At 37.5% G+C, this 21,033-nt stretch overlaps 1 protein-coding gene and 1 long non-coding RNA gene across 2 annotated transcripts; both read left to right on the top strand.

The window, feature by feature from the left end:
• Window positions 1–1,180: 1,180 nt before the first annotated feature.
• On the top strand, window positions 1,181–3,106 carry LOC126721093 (uncharacterized). The gene is made up of 2 exons (XR_007653805.1): window positions 1,181–1,325; window positions 2,905–3,106. It is a non-coding gene; the product is annotated as an uncharacterized LOC126721093 (long non-coding RNA).
• Window positions 3,107–4,049: 943 nt separating this feature from the next.
• Window positions 4,050–4,589, top strand: LOC126721708 (UPF0481 protein At3g47200-like). The gene has a single exon (XM_050424770.1). The coding sequence runs from the start codon at window positions 4,050–4,052 to the stop codon at window positions 4,587–4,589; it is 540 nt and encodes a 179-aa protein (XP_050280727.1).
• Window positions 4,590–21,033: the final 16,444 nt, after the last annotated feature.

Below are 21,033 nucleotides of genomic sequence, written 5' to 3'. Positions count from 1 at the left end.
TTTGTGCAGATTCAATTTCTGAGAAGAACATTAATCTAGGATCTGGCTACTTTTGTCAAGCAATAGGTGTTTGTTGGGTATTTGGAGTGCAGTTTAATTGTGGAATAACAAGATGTCCATATTTTGGAGGGTTTAATTTGAGAGATTATATAAGTTTACCGCATTATGCATGTTTATTGTGCATGATTTAATATTAGTAGGTTGTGTACTTTTGGTTTCTAAGGTTTTGCTCTCAAAATATATTTCTGAATTCAAAGTTATAGTGTTATGATCTATTTTAAAGTAATGAAACTATTGATTTTCATATAAATGTTTTGTGGTCTTTGGTGAGCTTCATTGGATTAGTGATGTCAAATTTAGTTAATTAATACCCATTTGGTGTCAAAGCATATAAGAAAGTGATTATTGGTATATGGATGCATTTACAGTTTCTTATGGCATTATTCATGATAAATCAAAAGGCATATATTACACCTTTATACAAAGTTTTTTTTGGTGCAGTTGACCTTATACTTAAAGCTTCAGGTTCTGTCTTGAAACCCCGTATTTTTAGAATTGTGATCTTGGATTTAGAACAATTAGATTTTCCCCAAGAGGAACTTCACTTCGAATCAAATTGAATTGCATATTTGAGATTTGAACTTGAAGTTACAAAATTAGTCAAGATTAATAGATAAATTTTGAAGACAAGATAAAAATCAAATTATATTCAAAATTTTTATTTGTTAAGCTTGCATTAGATTGGCTGTTTTAGGACAGTGCTTTGAGATTCTTTTATGTGGTGGTTTGTGCAAAATGAGTCTCCACAACTTATAGGGTAGTGGAAGTGTTAATTAAATTACAAGACATTTGGCTGCCTTTATATTTAAAAATTCTCTGTGTTTTCTATCCCTTTTTATTTTTCTTTCCTATCCATCAAGTGCCCATGAATATTGAGAGTTCACAATAAACCTTAAGCTAGAGAGAAAAAGAAAAAGAAAAATAGGAGGCTATAGGTTATTAGCAACAAATAACAAAGAAGTTGTGCTTGAATTTGTATGCAGGGAGTTTCACTCTATTTAATTTGATCATGTTCAATTGAGTTATCAATCATAATGGCCATGCTCTTTTGTTTTGTTTTGTTTTGTTTTGTTTTGTTTTGGTTTTTTTTTTTTTTTAATGTACCTATATGAATTAATTAGATTGCTCCGCCCGTTTGTAAGAAATTAGCCATTTGAAGTAAATTTGGAATGATGTCCAAGTGGCTATCAAGGCTATTGGAGCATTTAAAGCCAACTGCAGTTGCTGATGCAGGTTTGATTTTCAATGTGAAAAGTAAAATGCTGGTGAGTTTCATTTAGTTTCCACTTATTTTATAATGTTTAAATCATTAAATTGTGTTTAACATTCATGAACCATTAGTTAAAGTGCCTTACCAGGATCTTATAAAATATGTGTGAAAACGTGAAAGAAAATATATGTGCAATGTGTGTGTGTGTGTGTGTGTGTGTGTACACACAAATGTAATATTTAGTACAGTTACTTATTTGTTTTAACCAACATTATTTATAAATGAATTGCATGAAGTTGATTAACTGTTTTTGGCAAATTACCAATTATTTTTAGCTCTTTTTTTAGTGTTACATTTTGCTATAAGCTTTTGTTTCTTCGAATTCCAAACCAATTGAGAAGGGAAATTAAGGTATCAGTAGAGCAAAAGTTTTATTTTAGGAGAGAGTTGAAAATTGGTAGTTTCATCATTATCATGTAATAAAAAGTTCCAAGCTCATGCTGTAAATTGCACTTAAGTTCTTGAATGGTAGGGTATAACATGGGTTCCGAAATAGGTGCCTAGGATCAACTTAAGGATAGTGTGTGATAGGTTGGATAATTGGTTGATTGGTGTTATTATTGCTTTCATATGCCTCTTATATCTTCGACTGAATTCATAGACAGCTTACCTTCTTCCATTAAGAATTTTCCAATTTTGTTATTACAACTTGAGCTATGCATTTTTTGCTTGCTTATAGAAAAGGATATAAGTGCAATTTATGAAAGTTAGAATAACAATTTGTTGTCATTTTTCTTTATTAAATGAAGATAGAAAAAAATTTGTTATATATTTTTTAGATTTTCATAGATATGTGTTAGTATATGAGTTTGTTTAATTTTATATTTTTGTCTAATTTATTGGTCTCTGTGATGTTTCTAGCAAGATAATTTTCCTTTTTTGGTGATTTTTATTGGCTTTACTTACACTAAGTGCTATTTGTATGCCTGTTAATCAAATAATTTGATGAAAGTGATACATATAAGTGCAATTTATGAAAGTTAGAATAATAGTTTCTTATCATTTTTTTTATTTATTAAATGAAGATAGAAGAAAATTTGTTATATATTTTTGAGTTTTTCATAGATACATGTTTGGAAATGAGTTTATTTAATTTTATATTTCTGTCTAATTTATTGGTCTTTGTGATGTTTCTAGCAAGATGGTTTTCCTCTTTTGGTGATTTTTATTGGCTTTACTTACTCTAAGTGATGTTTGTATTTTTGTTAATCAAATAGTTCGATAAAAGCAATAGACAATTAAAGTAGAATTTCATAGTGGGTTTGTGTGATTGTGTTTGAAATTGTAATTTTAAGATAGATTTGCTTGATTTTGATTGCTTGAATATATTTGTCCTAAAGTAAATGTATCACAACAATACTTTTTGGGTTATTGATATTGTTGGGTTCCTTAGAATAATGGTTAGAACTCTAAGCCATATGGTTGTGGTTGTAAGAAAATGTTTGCTCTTCTCTCTGCCCTCTACAACACTCTAATATGTAACATTGGTTACACATTTTTGGATTGAATATTAGTTTTAGGATGTTGATTATAATGATAGAATTTTGTATAACCTTATACACATGCTTATGCAGTGACCACATGACACTTCTTAAAGCTTTTGAAGGATAGAAGGATGCAAACCGTAATGAAAAGAATCCTGTCACCTTGCAAATGACAGAGGATATGAGAATGCAATTTGTAGATCTATTTAGCATTGGCTTTGTAAACAAATTGATGAATGCTAATGTAAGTTCTTTAAGATTTTCAAATTTTAAAGCATTTGATTTGTTGAAATCTTATAGTTACTAAAAATTTTCTCGTGCATCGCACGGGTTAGCGACTAGTGTTTTTAATGCTAGTGGCTATTGTCTTCATTATCAGGAAATTTAAGAAGACAACTTGATATATGGAAGAATCAATGAATGGGGAGATTCAACAAGAATCAGCTACTTCAATAGAATATGAAAATGAAAACTCTGAAATTCAGAATCGAGCATACACTTCAGTTGGAATTGAAAATCAAAATGGACAGTTGGTAAACGACATCAAAAAAAATGCTTGAAACCGCGGAGTGTACATCCTTAAGTAAGTGTCGTATCAACAGGGTTCCATGTCAACTTCGCAAAGTGAATGAACAAGCTTACACTCCTACATTTATTTCCATTGGCCCTTTTCACCACTTCAACAAAGATTTTCAAACCCTAGAAAACTAGAAAGTAAGGTAACTCAAGAGCTTCATTGCACGAGCTTATGTAAAGTTGGAGAATTTAGTTTGCATTATAAGGGACAATGAAGAAACTATTCGCTCTTTCTATGCGGAGACTTTGTTGAGTAGACTGCACGATAATGATTTTGTGAAAATGATCCTTATGGATTCAATCCTCATTCTAGAGCTTTTCTTGAGAAATTAGTATCGACTATGGGAAAGTGATGATCCTAAGGTAGCAGACCAATGGATGACTCCTTTATTGATGCTTGACTTGGTATTACTTGAAAATCAGCTTCTATTCTTTGTTCTTGAGACACTATTCACACTTACTTTTCCTATTCCATCAAAAGAATTCCCTTCTTTAATTCAGCTTACTTTTCTGTACTTTGATTGTTTCAATGTTCAAAACATAACTCCCACAGCTGTGAAGATAGAACACTTCACCGATTTGGTTAGAACCTTTCAGCTACCTCAATCCTAAGCCTAACGGGAAGACAAATTGATGTGGAAAATCTTTGGTATTCTGCAATGGATCTCGTTGAGGCCGGAGCAAAGTTTAAGGTGAGTTCAAGCCGTTGCTTACTTGACTTAAAATTCAACTTCAAATACGGACTGTTGGAAATGCCATTGTTGGTGTTAAATAATCTTACAGAAGCTCTTATTCAAAACCTTATGGCATTAGAGCTATTTCGTCATGGGGAAAACAAATACATTATGGATTACTTTTACATCTTGGGTTTCCTTGTCAATACCAATAAAGATATGTATTTACTTTGCGACAAGGGAATCGTGGTTAATTATCTACGCGACAACAAAGCAGCAACATCCATGGTCAAAAATCTTTGCACCAATTTCTCATGGTCATGTATGAACTTAGATTATAACAATATCTGTAAAGAGATGAATGCATTTTATGAAAAACCTCTGAACAGGTGGAAGGCATTTTTAAGGCATGAATATTTTAGCACTCCATTGAAAGTTGCTTCTTCAATCCCTGGTTTAATCCTTCTGGTGCTCACGCTGCTACAAAGCGTATTCGCCATCTTGCAAGTTGTGTTCAAGCATTAAGTAATTTGGATAGTTGTCAATGCAGTTGAACTTTTCATTGTAAAATACACTATTAGTTTGTTTGCATGTCATGTCCTTGTATACAAGTTTCTATATCTTTGGATAATAACATAAGTTATTAATGTATCCTTATAAGCAATAAATTATTTCCCTCATATGCTGCTTTCTTGTAAGGGATGAGTCTTGGCTAGCAGTGGAACAAATTGAAAAGATCCTCAACTTTTAGGGTCAATTTCATTTTGGTCTAAATGACCTAATATAATGCTTTGGAACTAAATTTTGAGAAGATAAGATGAAAATATTAACCCCTCCATTTAATCCCATAATGTAACTTTGGACCGACTTCTGCAACCCAGCTACAAGAGTGAAGTTTCAAGTTAATTAGTTCAAGCAAATGCTTAGCTGACCTAGAATTCAATATTGACGTATTTGAAATCCAATGCATTAATTAGAGAAAACTCAACAAATACTAATTAAAAAGTATTAATACGTATTAATAGAATATATATCATATATAAAATTTTCTGCCTAACTTTCAAACGGATTAGCAGTGAGTGTGACTACAAAACAGAGAAGTTCTAAACTTGTGACGTAGAGTGGATTCTGAAGAAATGATATATTGATTGCTTCTTTGGTTGGATTTTGTAAAGTTGTAATTTACAACTATGTGTTTTGTTGGCTTTATTCCATGCCAAATTTGATTGTAATTTCATTCAATCTGTTGTACCGTGTATTTATTGTGGGATTTAATTGTAAGGGTTGTGTGATAGAGAAAGAGAGTGTGAAGACTCAAGCTATTAAAGATAAAAGGGTTTTCGAGGGTAGCTTGCAACTAAGCATGCCGCAAAATGATGCATGTACTTTGCATATGACTAGAATGTGTAGAGTCAGGATAAATGGAGACAGCTATGTTTCGCGAGTAGCTCGTGGGTAAGGCCTTCCCGCGAGACAACTGCGAAACATTCTGTTCTGCCAGTCTGTACTATATGATACACATTTTCTATACCCAGACTATATATACCCACATTACCCACAATTGTTGAGGAGTGCTTCTAAAAGAAAACCCTAGCCAAAAACCTTGAAAGTTAGAGATTGCTATACCCACATATCTCTACACATTTGCTTGTGGATTTCCTCAATTCCTACCTTTCCATTTCCATATCATTGAGAGGTTGATGGCCCAAACACTTACCACAGCCTTTCAGAGTGTCAAGTGAGAATTTGGTGCTGCTGGAAAGCATTGGAAGAAGTCAAAGATGGTAGATGCAACATGGAGCTTGTTGCGGGATCTAAAGAGCTAGACAAGACACGGTTCCGAGTAGCCTTGTTGGAGTAAGAGCTTGGAGGACTTAAGTACATTGGGTGGATTAGGCTTAGAGGGTCTCTTGCTAACTCATATATCCCAACTGATTGTCTAGTGGATCGATTACCGATTGGAGGGCGGGGGAGAGGTTTTATGCCGAGGACTTCGGTTTCCTCTTCGATAACACATCGGTGTGTTGTCTTTGTGTTTGCATCCTTCTTCCCTACTCTTTTAGCATTCATATTACTGTTGTGTTATATTTTTTATGGCTTAAAGTAGTTTATTTGTTCATACACATGCTTTTACTCTTTTCCACACTTAGTATAAGTTAAAGTAAAATATATCGAGCCATAATTTTTATCTTGGGGTCTGAACAGCTCTTGTGTTTTCACACAATTTAGAGCATTCAATTAGTATCAGAGTGGGTGCACTCATTATGGTTTAAATACCTTAGTGAGATCCTTGACCCCTCTTTGAGATGGACCGGTCTCAATCTTTAAATGCGCCACCATATTTTGATGGTAGTAATTATGCCATTTGGAAAGTCCGAATTAGGGCATTTTTATGTTCAATAGATGAAACTGCTTGGGATGCTGTTGATATTGGATGGACTAGGCCGGAGGCTACCAAATCCACATCGGATAAGGCAGCTCTCGCGGCATCAAATGCGAATAGTAAAGCACTAAACGCTATTTTTTGTGGTGTATCTCTAGATGAGTTCCACAGGATATCTCACATCACTGTTGCCAAGGAGGCAAGATAGATATTGGAGACCACTTATGAAGGAACAAAGAAAGTGAAAGACACTAAGTTGCAGATGCTGACCACCCGGTTTGAGGAGCTGAAAATGAGTGAGGACGAGTCTTTTGACTCCTTCTATAGTAAGCTGAATGAAGTGGTCATTGGCAAGTTCAATTTGGGCATCAAAACGAAGGATTCCAAGATAGTGAGGAAGATCCTTCGGTCAATGCCAGAAAGCTTCCGTGCCAAGGTTACAGTGATTGAAGAGAGTAAGGACCTTGATGATATCAAAGTCCAAGAGCTGATTGGCTCACTTCAGACTTATGAGCTGTCATTGCCCACAAAAAGGAAGAGCAAATCTCTTACTCTTAAGACTATTAATGAAAGGGTAGAGACTCACTACTCATCGGATGAGGATGTTGTCGAAAATGATGTTGCTTACCTTGTGAAAAATTTCTAGAAATTCTTGAAATTCAAAAACAATGGAAAACTTGGTGATAAAGGGAAATTCCAAAGTGCCAGAAAGGAGAAAAAGGACTTCAAAAAGAGAGAAGGGAAGGAATCCCATTCTACTCAAGGAGTCACTTGTTTTGAATGTAATGGACATGGCCATTTCAAAAAGGAATGTCCTAATTATTTGAGAACGAAAGGCAAGGTGTATGCCACCACTCTTAGTGACTCAGATTCTTCCAACTCTGATTTGGAGGAAAGCTGTGATGGAGAAGGGAATTACTCCGCTTTTATGACTGTTGCTCATGTTGAATCGACGGATGATTTGAGTAAGCTTGTTAAAGAGCTTGGAGAGTATAGTGATGAAAAATCAATGGGAGTTGTAGAAGAATCAAATGCTGAAGAAAATGAAAAGTACAGCCAGTCTTCAAGAGAATTACAACTCACTCCTTAAGAAGTTAAGAGAGTATGCAAGGGTGGCCAAGGCAGCTGTGAAAAAGTTGAAGAAGGCAGAGGAGGACTATAGAAGTCTCCTAGTATGATACAAGGTGACCAAATGTGAAATGGAGATGATGAATGGAGAGCTGACCGAAACCTACTCAAAGATAAAATTTCTTAAGCTTGAGGTGGTTCAAGCCAATGCTAAAGTAGAGCGAGTTTCCTCCAAGATGCTTGATAAAGTTGTTTCTCATCAAAAACCTTTCTCCGATAAAACCGGATTGGGATATACTGGAGAAAGCAGTTCAGCTATCAATGTCTCCAAGGAAGTGAAGTTTGTGAAAGCCAAGGAGCCAATAGTGGTTACCCCTACTTTTGAGAAAGTGAAGCAGGAGAAGAAAAAGAATGTGGCTGACCAACGGGTTTTGAATAAGCCTCGCAACCAATCAGTGGTCAGACTTAAAGCCAAAGGGATATCTCTTCCAAGATCATAAAGAGGTCTGAGAACAAACCATGTCTGTCATCATTGTGGACTTCAAGGGAACACCAAACCTAATTGTCATAAGCTGAGAGCATTGAATAATGCTAGGGATCAAAGGTCAAGAGGACTAAGAGATGGCAAGAAGAATTGGGCTGTTAGGCAAACAAGAGGTCGAGATGGTGATTCCAGAGTGATAGATGTGATGAAGATGCATTCACCACATGTTTGGCAAAATTCAACAGAAGGTTTAAAGGTCACAACACTCGTACCCAATCCTATAGGGATATCACCCCAAACGCACATGATGTGTGGGTGAAGAAAGGTACTCATGCGTGATTATCTCCTATGTCCATGCATCAATGCTTCCAATGTTTAGGACCATAGGTTCATGCATCATTTCATGCCGTGTTTTCCGGTTTTAAGCATGTTTCCTTTTCAAGTTATGTTTTGTACTTGTTTTTATTGATCTTACTTTACTTGTCTTGTTTTTTAGTGTGTTCAAAAAATTCAAAAACCCATAAAAATTGAAAAAATTTCAAAAAGTTTGATCGTTTGTTTTGTGTATATCACATGTGAGTTTGGCTTAGTACCTTCATATTTATAGCATAGTGCATTTATGAGCTTAGCTTGTTTTGTATGCACATATATCTATATGGGAAAAATCTTGAAAACTATGGGTGACTGTTGTAAATAGATCTTCAAGCTTGTCATGAATGATTGGTCAATTGTCTTAATGGTCTTGATACTTGCATAGACTCATGCCTATATATCTTCCCACCTTTACTTTTATGTTTTTTTTGCAAAAGAGCTCACCAAATGTAAATCTCAAAATGAAAAGAGATTATGAGTTGCAAAAGTCTGTCGCACATACTAGTATTTAACTAGGAAAAATGGAAAGCGACTCTTATATTGAAATGTATGGTGCTCAAAAAGCCAAAGGCTATCTCTCAATGTTGAAATATCAAAAATTTCAAGAACCGATCTTAAAAAGAGATGTATTATCCAAAAAGGATCATTTTCTTGTGGGAGGTCATATATGCTCATTTCTATAATTGAGATAGTCCACTTGACGGAGTACCTGTTGTGTATGACTTAATTGAATTGATCATTGAAGCTTTACTCTTGTCTATGGACTATTCCACATTTGATATGCACCCACAACACATAAGACTTTGATTCAATTAATGCTTATCTCATTTATGTGATTGTACATGTTCAAATGTGATGTGTATGCTCAATTACTTGCTGATCGAACCCAAAAAGATTTTTGAGTGTTTTATATGTTTTTTAAAGTGATTTTATACTTTCGTGTTTTTAGTTTTTGGTCAAAATGCATTTTTGTGTTTTTCTTCAAAAACTGGTTCAGAGGCTGTTTCACAAGAAGCTCGTGACTTAGAGCTTCCCGCGAGATGTGCTTAAGGGAAATTAAAAAGTCACTTTTTCATACAGAAAGTCTCGCTACTGCCTCGCGAGTATTTCGCGACTAAACTCTTCTCGCAAAATGTTTTTAGGCAAAATCTGGAAATGTTTCATTTCATACCGAGGCTATTGCAACTATCTCACGACTATTTCACAACTAAATGCTTCTCGTGAAAGCTTCAGTGTGTCTCACGACTAATCTTGCGACTGCCTAACCCGCGAAAAACGCATGTTTTCAGTTTTTATGTAGCAGATGTGACATATTTTCAAACACTCTTAACTTCCCTCACTTTGCCTCTCTCAAACCCCCCTCAACCCAAAACCACTTTTCACTAAAACCCCATCACTCTCAAGCTTGTTTTTTGCATTTCCAACTTCAAGCTATGTTTTCTAAAACATTTTCTTCATGTTTTTCTATGTTTATGTAAAAATTTAGGTTAGGGTTCTAAAATTTTGGGGTTTTTTCGAAAATGGGTTGGGGTTCTTAAATTTGTGAAAATTTTTCCAAAATTTTGATTGGGCTGAGCCCCATTTGATGTTTGTGTATCTGTGTTGGCCCCTTAAGGCATTCTAAGCATGTATTGAGGCAGTTTTCACCATGTTCATGCATTGTTCATAGTTGGAATTCACTGTTGCATGCTAGGTGTTTGACAGAATGTCCTAGTGACATTCTTGTGTTGAATTGGACTCAACTGAGTTCCAATGTTTGGGTTTACTCTTGATTGATCATGTTTATCATGTTTTAGTCAGTATTTGTGTGTTTTACACACTTTGTCCATTTTGTGCCTCAATGCCATGCCATGTACACACTAGACCCCTCTAGGCACACCCCATGCATCACATACTGCACACACATGCATCAACACATGCACAGCACAGTCACACACATGCTCAATGATTCATTTCATGCATTGTGTTTATGAGTACATGTTTTAACACTTATAGCATGCTGCTTTAAGTCTGTTTGCTTTGTTTTGAGTAGGCTATACTATGTTTTAAGCATGTTTTACTCTGTTTTGAACTAACATATAACTAATCATGTTTTTGTGTCCTGTTTTGTGTTTGTGCACATGCTTCTTTTCTGTTATGTGTTCCCTTATGCATATGTCTCATACCAAACATTCAGCTTCCAAGAAACCAACCTCCAAATGCGTACGCACTGATTCTGATAACTTTAAGTCTACTGAGGCTGATATGAAATACAATGACTGTTACAAAAGAGCAACCATTATTATGGAGAGGGTGGTCAAGCTAGAAACCCTTGGGACAACTTCATCCCTGAGGTGTTCAAAGAAAGGACTTGGACCAAGCTGTTGAACCTGGTTAGGGTTGTCTACTTAGAGATCATAAGAGAATTTTTCTCAAATGCTACTATGGAAGGAGACCGTATAGATTGCTGGGTGAGGCACAAAGAATTTGTGATTAAAAGGGATAGCATTCAAGAATTTTTGGAGATTCGTCCACCCTCTCAGCCAATCTCAGTCCAATATGAAGACAGATTGGGATAAACTATGGAGATGGTGCAAATACTTGGTGGTACACCAAAGAAGTCATCCATGAATACAATCCTATTTTCACCGGAGATGAGAACTTTGGCATATGTGATGATCCATAACTTGTACCCAGTCACCAACCTCACTATACTGTCAGCTCCAAGGACAAAGTTTCTGTACGATCTCTTCACCCTCAAGGAGATCGATGTTTGTGGACACATCTTCCATTTGTTGAAAAAGATCATTGAGAAGCAGAATTCAAGGACTGTAATGCCCTTCCCCACTCTCATTATGGGCCTAATTGCAAAGGAGCAGCTCAAACTTTCGAATGGCCTTACAGTGGTTCAAAAGGACTATCCCATTGGTGCACACAATACCACGGCCTCGAGTTGAGGAGGAGGGAGGTGATACAGAGGATGAGATAGAGAGATTTACTACTGCTCCAGAGCCATTAGCTCAACCTTCAGCTCAGCGATCATCCTCAGTACTAGCACGAGGACCAAATAGACTTGACAGACTTCTAGCCAAAGTAGAACAAATGTACACTATGTTAGACTCCTATGTGCAGCACACGGCAGACTAGTTTGCTTATGTCCAGGGTCAAATCACAGCCTTATCATCTTAGATGGATGATTTGTCCGCCGACTAGGGTTCAGACTCTGAGTCTGACAAGTTCTAGCCCTTTGGCCATTCCGGTCAAAAAGGGGGAGAAAATTTTGAGGGGGAGCTTGCACAATGTTAAGGGAAGCATAGGTTTAGGCTTAGAAACATTGGTTCATAGGCGGATTACCTTTGTTTAGTATTTATGACTGTTGGTTTATGTTTTTACTGCTTTTGTTTATAATTCAATCTTATATTCAGTATGTTTGTGTTTATCTCAATGCTTTGTAGCATTAGCATTTTTTTGTACTTTTAAGATATTGATATTATGTCTTAAGTACTTCACACTTGTACCCTAGTAGGATATGTTCCTAGATGCAAATACTTCGTGTATTTTGCATTGGTTATGTGTTGGACATGCAATTGATCATTGTGGTTGGTCTTCATTGCATTGCATGTCCGGATGAGCTTTTAATTAATAAATGTTCATTGTGGTCATTCTTTAATGACTGAACTTGTTTAATCAAGCTATGTTTACATGTTATATTGTGTTTACAAACTTGATCGCACTTTACTTGCTCATGTACGTACCATGTATTCAACTTGTCATAAGCTTAATGAAAGTTTTGTTTGTGTGCGAGTGTTTCAAGTTACAGGTATATACGTGCAAGTACTTCACAGCTTCTAGATTAGATGTAAGTGAGTTTTGCAACTATTCCCAAACTCACATTTAAGTCTAAAGTCTGTTTTAAGGGTTTTGTCATGGAATAGCCAAATAGGGAGATTGTAAAGTTGAAATTTACAACTATGTGTTTTGTTGGCTTTATTTCATGCCAAATTTGATTGTAATTTCATTCAATCTGTTGTACCCTGTATTTATTGTGGGATTTAATTGTAAGGGTTGTCTGATAGAAAGAGAGTGTGAAGACTCAAGCTATTGAAGACAAAATGGGTTTCGCGAGTAGCTCACGACTAAGAATCCCGCAAAATGATGAATGTGTCATGCACATGACTGGAATGTGGAGAGTCAAGATAGATGGAGACAATTGTGTTTCGTGAGTAGCTCGTGGGTAAGGCCTTCCTACGAGACACCCGCGAAACATTCTATTTCGCCAGTCTGTACTATCTGATACACACTTTCTGTACCCACGCTATATATACCCACACTACCCACAATGGTTGAGGAGTGCTTCTGAAAGAAAACCCTACCCAAAAACCTTGAGAGTTAGATATTGTTATACCCACATATCTCTACACATTTGCTTGTGGATTTCCTCAACTCCTACCTCTCCATTTCCATATCATTGAGAGGTTAATAGCTCAAACACCTACCACACCCTTTTAGAGTGTCAAGTGAGAATTTGGTGATGCTGGAAAGCATTGGAAGAAGCCAAGGATGGCAAATGCAACAGGGAGCTTGTTACGGGATCCAGAGAGCTAGACAAGACACGATTCCGAGTAGCCTTGTTGGAGTAGGAGCTTGGAGGACTTAGGTACATCGAGTAGATTAGGCATGGAGGGTCTCTTGCTAACTCATGTATCCCAACTAATTGTCTAGTGGATTGATTACCGCTTGGCGGGCGGCGGAGAGGTTTTACACCGAGGACTTCGGTTTCCTCTTCAATAACACATCGCTGTGTTGTCTTTGTGTTTGCATCCTTCTTCCCTACTCTTTTAGCATTCATATTACTGTTGTGTTATATTTTTTATGGCTTAAAGTAGTTTATTTGTTCATACACATGCTTTTTTTCTTTTCCACACTTAGTATAAGTTAAAGTAAAATATATCGAGCCATAATTTTTATCTTGGGGTCTGAACAGCTCTTGTGTTTTCACACAATTTAGAGCATTCAATTGGTATTAGAGCGGGTGCACTAATTATAGTTTAAATACCTTAGTGCGATCCTTAACCCCTCTTTGAGATGGACCGGTCTCAATCTTTAAATGCACCACTATATTTTGATGGTAGCAATTATGCCATTTTGAAAGTCCGAATTAGGGCATTTTTATATTCAATAGATGAAATTGTTTGGGATGCCATTTACATTGGATGGACTAGGCCAGAGGCTACCCAATCCATGGGGGATAAGGCAGCTCTTGCAGCGTCTAATGTGAATAATAAAGCACTAAACGCTATTTTTTGTGGTGTATCTCCAGATGAGTTCCACAGGATATATCTCACATCACTGTTGCCAAGGAGGCATGGCAGATATTGGAGACCACTTATGAAGGAACAAAGAAAGTGAAAGACGCTAAGTTGCAAATGCTAACCACCCAGTTTGAGGAGATAAAAATAAGTAAGGACGAGTCTTTTGACTCCTTCTATAGTAAGCTGAATGAAGTGGTCATTGGCAAGTTTAATTTGGGTGAAAAAACAGAGGATTCCAAGATAGTGAGGAAGATCCTTCGATCATTGCCGAAAAGCTTCCATGCCAAGGTTACAGCGATTGAAGAGAGTAAGGACCTTGATGATATCAAAGTCCAAGAGCTGATTGGCTAGCTTCAGACTTATGAGCTATCTTTGCCCATACAAAGGAAGAGCAAATCTCTTACTCTTAAGACTATTAATGAAAAGGTAGAGACTCACGACTCATCAGATGAGGATGTTGTCGAAAAAGATGTTGCTTACCTTGTGAAAAAATTTCGGAAATTCTTGAAATTCAAGAACAATAGAAAATTTGGTGATAAAGGGAAATTCCAAAGTGCCGAAAAGGACAAAAATGACTTCAAAAATAGAGAAAGGAAGGAGTCCCATTCTACTCAAGGAGTCACTTGTTTTGAATGTAATGGACATGGCCATTTCAAAAAGGAATGTCCTAATTATTTAAGAACGAAGGGCAAGGCGTATGCCACCACTCCTAGTGACTCAAATTCTTCCAACTTTGATTTGGAGGAAAGCAATGATGGAGAAGGGAATTACTCGGCTTTTATGACTGTTGCTCATGTTGAATCGACGGATGATTTGAGTAAGCTTGTTGAAGAGCTTGGAGAGCATAGTGAAGAAGAATCAATGGGAGTTGTAGAAGAATCAGATGCTGAAGAAAATGAAAGTACAACCGGTCTACAAGAGAATTACAACTCATTCCTTGAGAAGTCAGGAGAGTATGTAAGGGTGGCCAAGGCAACCGTGAAAAAGATGAAGAAGGCAGAGGAGGACTATAGAAGTCTCCTAGTGCAATACAAGGAGACCAAATGTGAAATGGAGACTATGAATGGAGAGCTGACTGAAGCCTACTCAAAGATAAAATTTCTTGAGCTTGAGGTGGTTCAAGCCGATGCTAAAGTAGAGCGAGTTTCCTCCAAGATGCTTGATGAGGTTCTTTCTCATCAAAAACCTTTCTCTGATAAAACCGGATTGGGATATACTAGAGAAAGCAGTTCAGCTGTCAATGTCTCCAAAGAAGTGAAGTTCGTTAAAGCCAAGGAGCAATAGTGGTTACCCCTACCGTTGAGAAAGTGAAGGAGGAGAAGAAAAAGAATGTGGCTGGCCAACTGGTGTTGAATAAGCCCCGCAACCAATCTGTGGCCAGACCTAAAGCCAAAGGGAAATCTCTTCCAAGATCACAAAGAGGTCCGAGAACGAACCATGTCTATCATCTTTGTGGACTTGATGGGCACACCAGACCTAATTGTCATAAGCTGAGAGCATTGAATAATGCTAGGGATCAAAGGTCAAAAGGACCAAGAGATGGCAAGAAGAATTGGGCTGTTAGGTAACCAAGAAGTCGAGATGTTGATTCCGGAGTGATAGATGTGATGAAGATGATTGATGCATTCACCACATGTTTGGAAAATTTCAACAGAAGGATTAAAGGTCACAACACTCGTACCCAATCCTATAGGGACAAAGGCATAAGCGCTCTTTGTATGGTCTATTAACCATAAAATAAGGGAAAAATGAAAGCTTGCAGTCCTTCATTACTCATTTCAACAGGGAAGCCCTAACAGTAGACGAGATGGATGACAAGTTGTTATTGGCAACCTTCCATAATGGAGTTAATTCCGATTTATTCATCCATAAGCTCTATGAGCAAGAGCCTCAAACCATGGTTGAACTCATCCATATAGCCCAAAGCTTCAAGAATGCAGAGGATGCAATCATAGCCAAGAAGACGAAGAAAGCTAAGCGAATGGAAGTAGATCTCCTGCGACATCCGGAACAAGGTCCTCATACAAAGAAGGCCTAGACAAGAGAGAAGAAGGAACGAGACAACAGGAAGGTGGGTTCGTCCTCTGGAAGGAGTCTGCATTACACACCCTTGAATGCTCCACTTGATCAAGTACTTATGCAAATCAAGGATGACCCATCCTTGAAGTAGCTAGAGAAGATGAAGGGAAATCCCAATAAGTGCAACAAGAACAAATATTGTCGCTTCCATAGAGACCATGGGCATGACACGAACGAGTGCTATGATTTAAAGCAGTAGATAGATAATCTTATCAGACAGGGAAAGTTGAGGCATTTCATTGGAAGAGGTCATAAAGATGAGAAGTTGAAAGGAAAGGTAGAAGAGTCATCACGGCTTCCGCTTGGAGAAATAAGGGTTATTATAGGAGGTACTTCAACACGGCAGTCTTCCAAGTCAAGGAAGACGTATCTCAACGTGGTACAAAACGTCCAACTTTCTAGACGGTCACCAAGGACGAGGGGGACAGACGAGCCAACTATTACGTTCACAAATGAGGATGTTGAAAGGATCCATCACCCACATGATGATGCAATCGTCATCACTTTACTCATCATCAATTATACAACCAGAAAGGTGTTGGCGGATAATGGAAGTTCGGCAAACATCTTATATTACCCCACATTCCAGCAAATGAGGCTTGGATGAGATCAACTTTGTCCAGTATGTTCACCCTTGGTGGGATTTGGAAGAATGAAAGTGCAACCTGTAGGCACCTGTAGTGGTGGGATCATACCCACAACAAATAACCAAGGAAGTGAACTTCCTTGTGGTGGATTGTTCATCTTCCTATAACACCATCATTGGAAGGCCAATTTTGAACAGTTGGAAGGTAATAACATCTACCTACTACCTATCAGTCAAATTCACTATAGAGTATGGGATAGGACAAGTGCAAGGAGATCAGTTAGCAGCAAGAAAGTGTTATTTAGCCATGTTGGCTATGGATGGGCACATGCAAACGATGAGCATTGAGGAGAGAAGGATTGTTGTGGAACCCAACGAAGTACTGGAAGACGTTCCTTTGGACGAAAATAACCCTGAAAAGTTTACAAGGATTGGAGCAAGCATGGAAAAGAAGACGAAGCAAGACCTTGTCCAGTTCTTAAAGAAAAGCACGGATGTATTCACATGGAGTCATGAAGACATGCCAGGTATTGACCCAAGTGTCATTACCCATCATCTAAAAGTGTATCCTTCCTCCAAGCCCGTACGTTAAAAGAAAAGACTGTTTGCTCCTAAACGAGATAATGCCATTAAAGAAGAAGTTCAGAAGTTGACCATGGCAAAATTTATCCAAGAAGTTTATTACCAGGACTGGTTGGCTAATGTGATGATGGTCAAAAAGGCTAATGGCAAATGGAGGATGTGTGTGGACTTCACCGATTTGAACAAGGCTTACCCCAAGGATAGCTATCTGTTACCACAAATTGACCAGCTAGTGGACTCAACTGCGGGTCATGAGTTTTTAAGTTTCATGAACGCCTTCTCAAGTTACAATCAAATAAAGATAGATGAGATAGATTAAGAGAAGACATCCTTCATCACCATTCAAGGCCTATTTTGCCACAAGGTAATGCCTTTTGGTTTGAAAAACGCAGGGGCAACTTATCAAAGGCTGGTTAACAATATGTTTCGTCCATAGATTGGACGAAATGTGAAAGTTTATGTGGATGATAGGTTGGTAAAGAGCTTGGACAAGGAAAAGCATTTGGACAACCTTCAAGAGACCTTCGATATGCTTAGACAATATAACATGAAGTTAAATCCGAGCAAGTGTGCTTTTGGAGTTTCATCAGGAAAAATTCTGGGGTTCATGGTTTCACATAGGGGAATTAAAGCAAATCCTGATAAGATTCAAGAGATACTGGATATGGAGCCACCAAGGAATATCAAAGGAGTCCAGTCTCTCACTAGGCGAGTTGCTGCCCTTAACAGGTTCTTCTCTAAAGCTACTGAAAGTGTTTACCATTTTTTAAGGTTCTTAAGAAAGCATTTGAATGGACGGATGAGTGTTAAAAGGCTTTCCAAGACCTCAAGACCTACCTTACAATAGCTCCTCTGCTAAGCCCATCTATACCAGGTGAAGAATTAAACTTGTATTTGGCAGTGTCTCTACATGCAGTGAGCTCAGTCTTAATTAGAAAGGAAGGGAAGATACAGAAGCCGGTTTATTATACAAGCCGAGCACTAAGAGGAGCGGAAGGACGATATCCCATGATGGAAAAGTTAGCCTTTTCTTTGGTCACAGCTTCTAGGAAGTTACGACATTGTTTTCAAGCTCATGTCATCAACGTCCTGATAGATCATCCACTCAAGAAGGTGATGAACAAGTTGGAAGCCGTGAGACGACTAATCTAATGGACCATAGAACTTAGTGTGTTTGATGTTAGGTACCAACCAAGAAGCGCGATAAAAGCTCAAGTATTGGCAGATTTCATTGTAGAGTTCACTCCTAACCAAGGTGAGTTAAACGAGGTCGATGGAGCTCAGAAGTGGGTCGTCTATGTGGATGGTTCATCCATATTATACGTAGGAGGAATTGGAGGTGCTAAAATCTCTTGAAGGGGACAAGTTGAAATATGCATCTTGTTTACAATATCAAACAACCAACAATGAAGCTGAATATGAAGCACTCCTTAAAGGGTTGGAATTGGCTAAGTCCTTAGGGGCAAAGTCAATAGTCGTCCAAGGAGATTCTCAGTTGATCATAAATCAAGTAAATGGAATATGTGAAGCTAAGGAAGACCGTATGGAAAGGTATCTTGATAAGGTGAAGCGGCTTGTCAAAAAGTTTAAAGAAGCCAATTTTGTTTAAGTCCCAAGGGAGGAAAACATGGAAGCAGATGCTTTGGCGAAAGCAGCTTCAGTAGAGGGGGCTATGGTCGAATATGACAAAGCCCAATACATGCCAAGCATAGATCTTCCAGAAGTACAACAAATTGAAGGAGAAGAAAATTAGATGACTCCAATAGTAGTTTACCTCAAAGATGGAAGGCTTTTGGAAGACAAGGACGAGGCTAGAAAGTTAAGGATCAAAGCTACCAAGTATGTCCTCACAGACGAGGTATTATACAAATGGGGCTTTTGTCAACCTTACTTAAGGTGCTTAGCTCTGGACAAGTCAAACTATGTGTTGAGAGAAGTTCATAAAGGAGCATGTGGAAACCACTCAGGAGCAAGGGCACTAGTCCATAAAGTTGTCTGTGTAGGTTACTAATGGCCAACTATTCAAGAAGATGCAAAGGCTTATGTCAAGGTTTGTGACCAATGTCAACGCTTCAACAATGTCCCTAGACAACCATCGGAATATCTCACCCCCGATGATGGCCCTTTCACAATGGGGATTGGATATCTTAGGTCCTTTTCCACTTGGAACTAGGCAGATGAAATTTTTGGTAGTAGGGATCGATTACTTTACTATATGGTGGAAGTCAAACTCCTAGCAAAGATCACATAGCAAAATGTCAAAAATTTCGTCTGAAAGAGCGTTGTATGCAGGTTTGTGGTACCTAGGGTACTAGTGTTAGACAATGGATGACAATTCGACAACACACCTTTCAGAGACTTTTGCGAGCACTTTGGAATCAAGAATCATTACTCCTCACCCTCCCACCCACAAGAAAATGGACAGGCAGAAGTAGCAAACCGATCTTTATTGAAAATTATCAAGACTTGGCTTGAAGGGGCAAAGAGAGTATGGCCAGACAAGCTACCAAGAGTTTTATGAGCTTATAGGACAACTACGAGGACCCCACAGGGGAAACTCCATTCAAACTAGCCTATGGAAGTAAGTTATACCTGTGGAAGTGCACATGGCAAACCACAAGGTGATGAAGTATCAAGACAAGGAAAATGAAGAACAGCTTCGTCTCAACCTTGATTTGATAGACAACGTAAGGATGAATGCGGAGCAATGGACAGCGAGGTATAAAAACCTCATGGCTAGACAATATGATGCAATGGTGAAACCCAGGCACTTCAACATTAGAGACCTCGTCCTAAAAATGGTCTCTTTGGTAACTAGAAACCCAACCCATAGGAAACTGGGACCTAATTGGGAAGGACCCTACAAGGTTATCAATTGCAAGAGACAATGATCATATTACTTAGAAACCTTGGATAGAAGAAAGCTAGAGCATCCCTGGAATGTTGACCATTTAAGAAGATATTATCAATAGATATCAGCTTGGACGAGCATCATCCCAGAGAAGATCATCCTAGACATTGTGGTCACCCTGGATGAGCTGAAGTTATGTGTTAATTTCTATTGCTTGCATTTACTTTTGTTTGTTATTAGTATCATATGTTATGCTTTAATTCCTTAAAGGCATCAGCTTCTAAGAATGTGCCAGAACTTGTGGACTATGTTTTATAAATATGGTTTCGATTTCCAATTTATGTAAGGTTATGTGAATTTCCAATTCTCATGTTGTTGAAGTTCTCATCAAAACTAATCCACAGGAAAGGCTAAAAACCCAAGATGAATAAAATCTCTGGATGCAAGGATTTAACGTCTTTATGCTTTCCTTAAAATAAGGATAAAGCAAAGAAATAAGCTTAAGACATATCCGTCTAACTAACAAATGAGGTAAACCCTTAAGTGTCTTCATCCAACCAATGGACGAGAAAATGCATACACGAAAGAATATTCAAAATCCATGAATAAATATAACCAGTCAAAACAATCCAATCTTTGGATGAGTAAAAAGCTAGAAACGTCTTGTACAAAGGTAAGTCCTATGGACGAAAAATAGAACCAGCCGTTAGATGTTGACACCCTATTTTGTAACCCGCATTTAACCTCACAAGGAGGGTAAAAGGGTAATTTTGCCTTGGAAATATGCATCTTGATTTTAGCCATTAAATCCTTAATCTCATTTCACCAAAATGATCTTGATGTTGTAACGATCAAATCGACTGGTCAAATGCCCTAATCGGACCACCAGATTAAAAGTTATCATCAAATCAAGTTTTAATGACTGAGATGCACTATCACAAATTGAGTCCGACTATATGTGATTATGAATAATTGATTTCAATTGGTTATAAGTGTAATCAATTTGAGATCAATGATGTGTCATAATTTGATTAATTAGGACTATGTTTTATGGTGAGGTTATATACACTTAATTAATTAGATAGTTAAACATTAATTATTTAATGAGTAATTTGTAAAATTATCTTTTAATTAGAGTAAATTTGAAACCAATTAAGTCTGAAATAGGAGTGATTGAAGCCATTTAACGTTAATTGGGAGCTAATTTTGGGACCTATTAATGTTAATTGTGCTGAAACCATTTTCTAACAAATGACCTCTGCTCACCATTTTA

This window comes from Quercus robur, chromosome 4 (assembly GCF_932294415.1).
Source record: "Quercus robur chromosome 4, dhQueRobu3.1, whole genome shotgun sequence".
In the NCBI taxonomy this organism is placed as follows: Eukaryota; Viridiplantae; Streptophyta; class Magnoliopsida; order Fagales; family Fagaceae; genus Quercus; species Quercus robur.
The sequence above is the reverse complement of the archived record's forward strand: the minus strand, read 5'-3'. Positions and strand labels throughout refer to the sequence as shown.

Coding starts and splice junctions, on each gene's coding strand:
- LOC126721708 (XM_050424770.1), top strand. CDS start 4,050: ATGGATCTCGTTGAGGCCGGAGCAAAGTTTAAGGTGAGTTCAAGCCGT.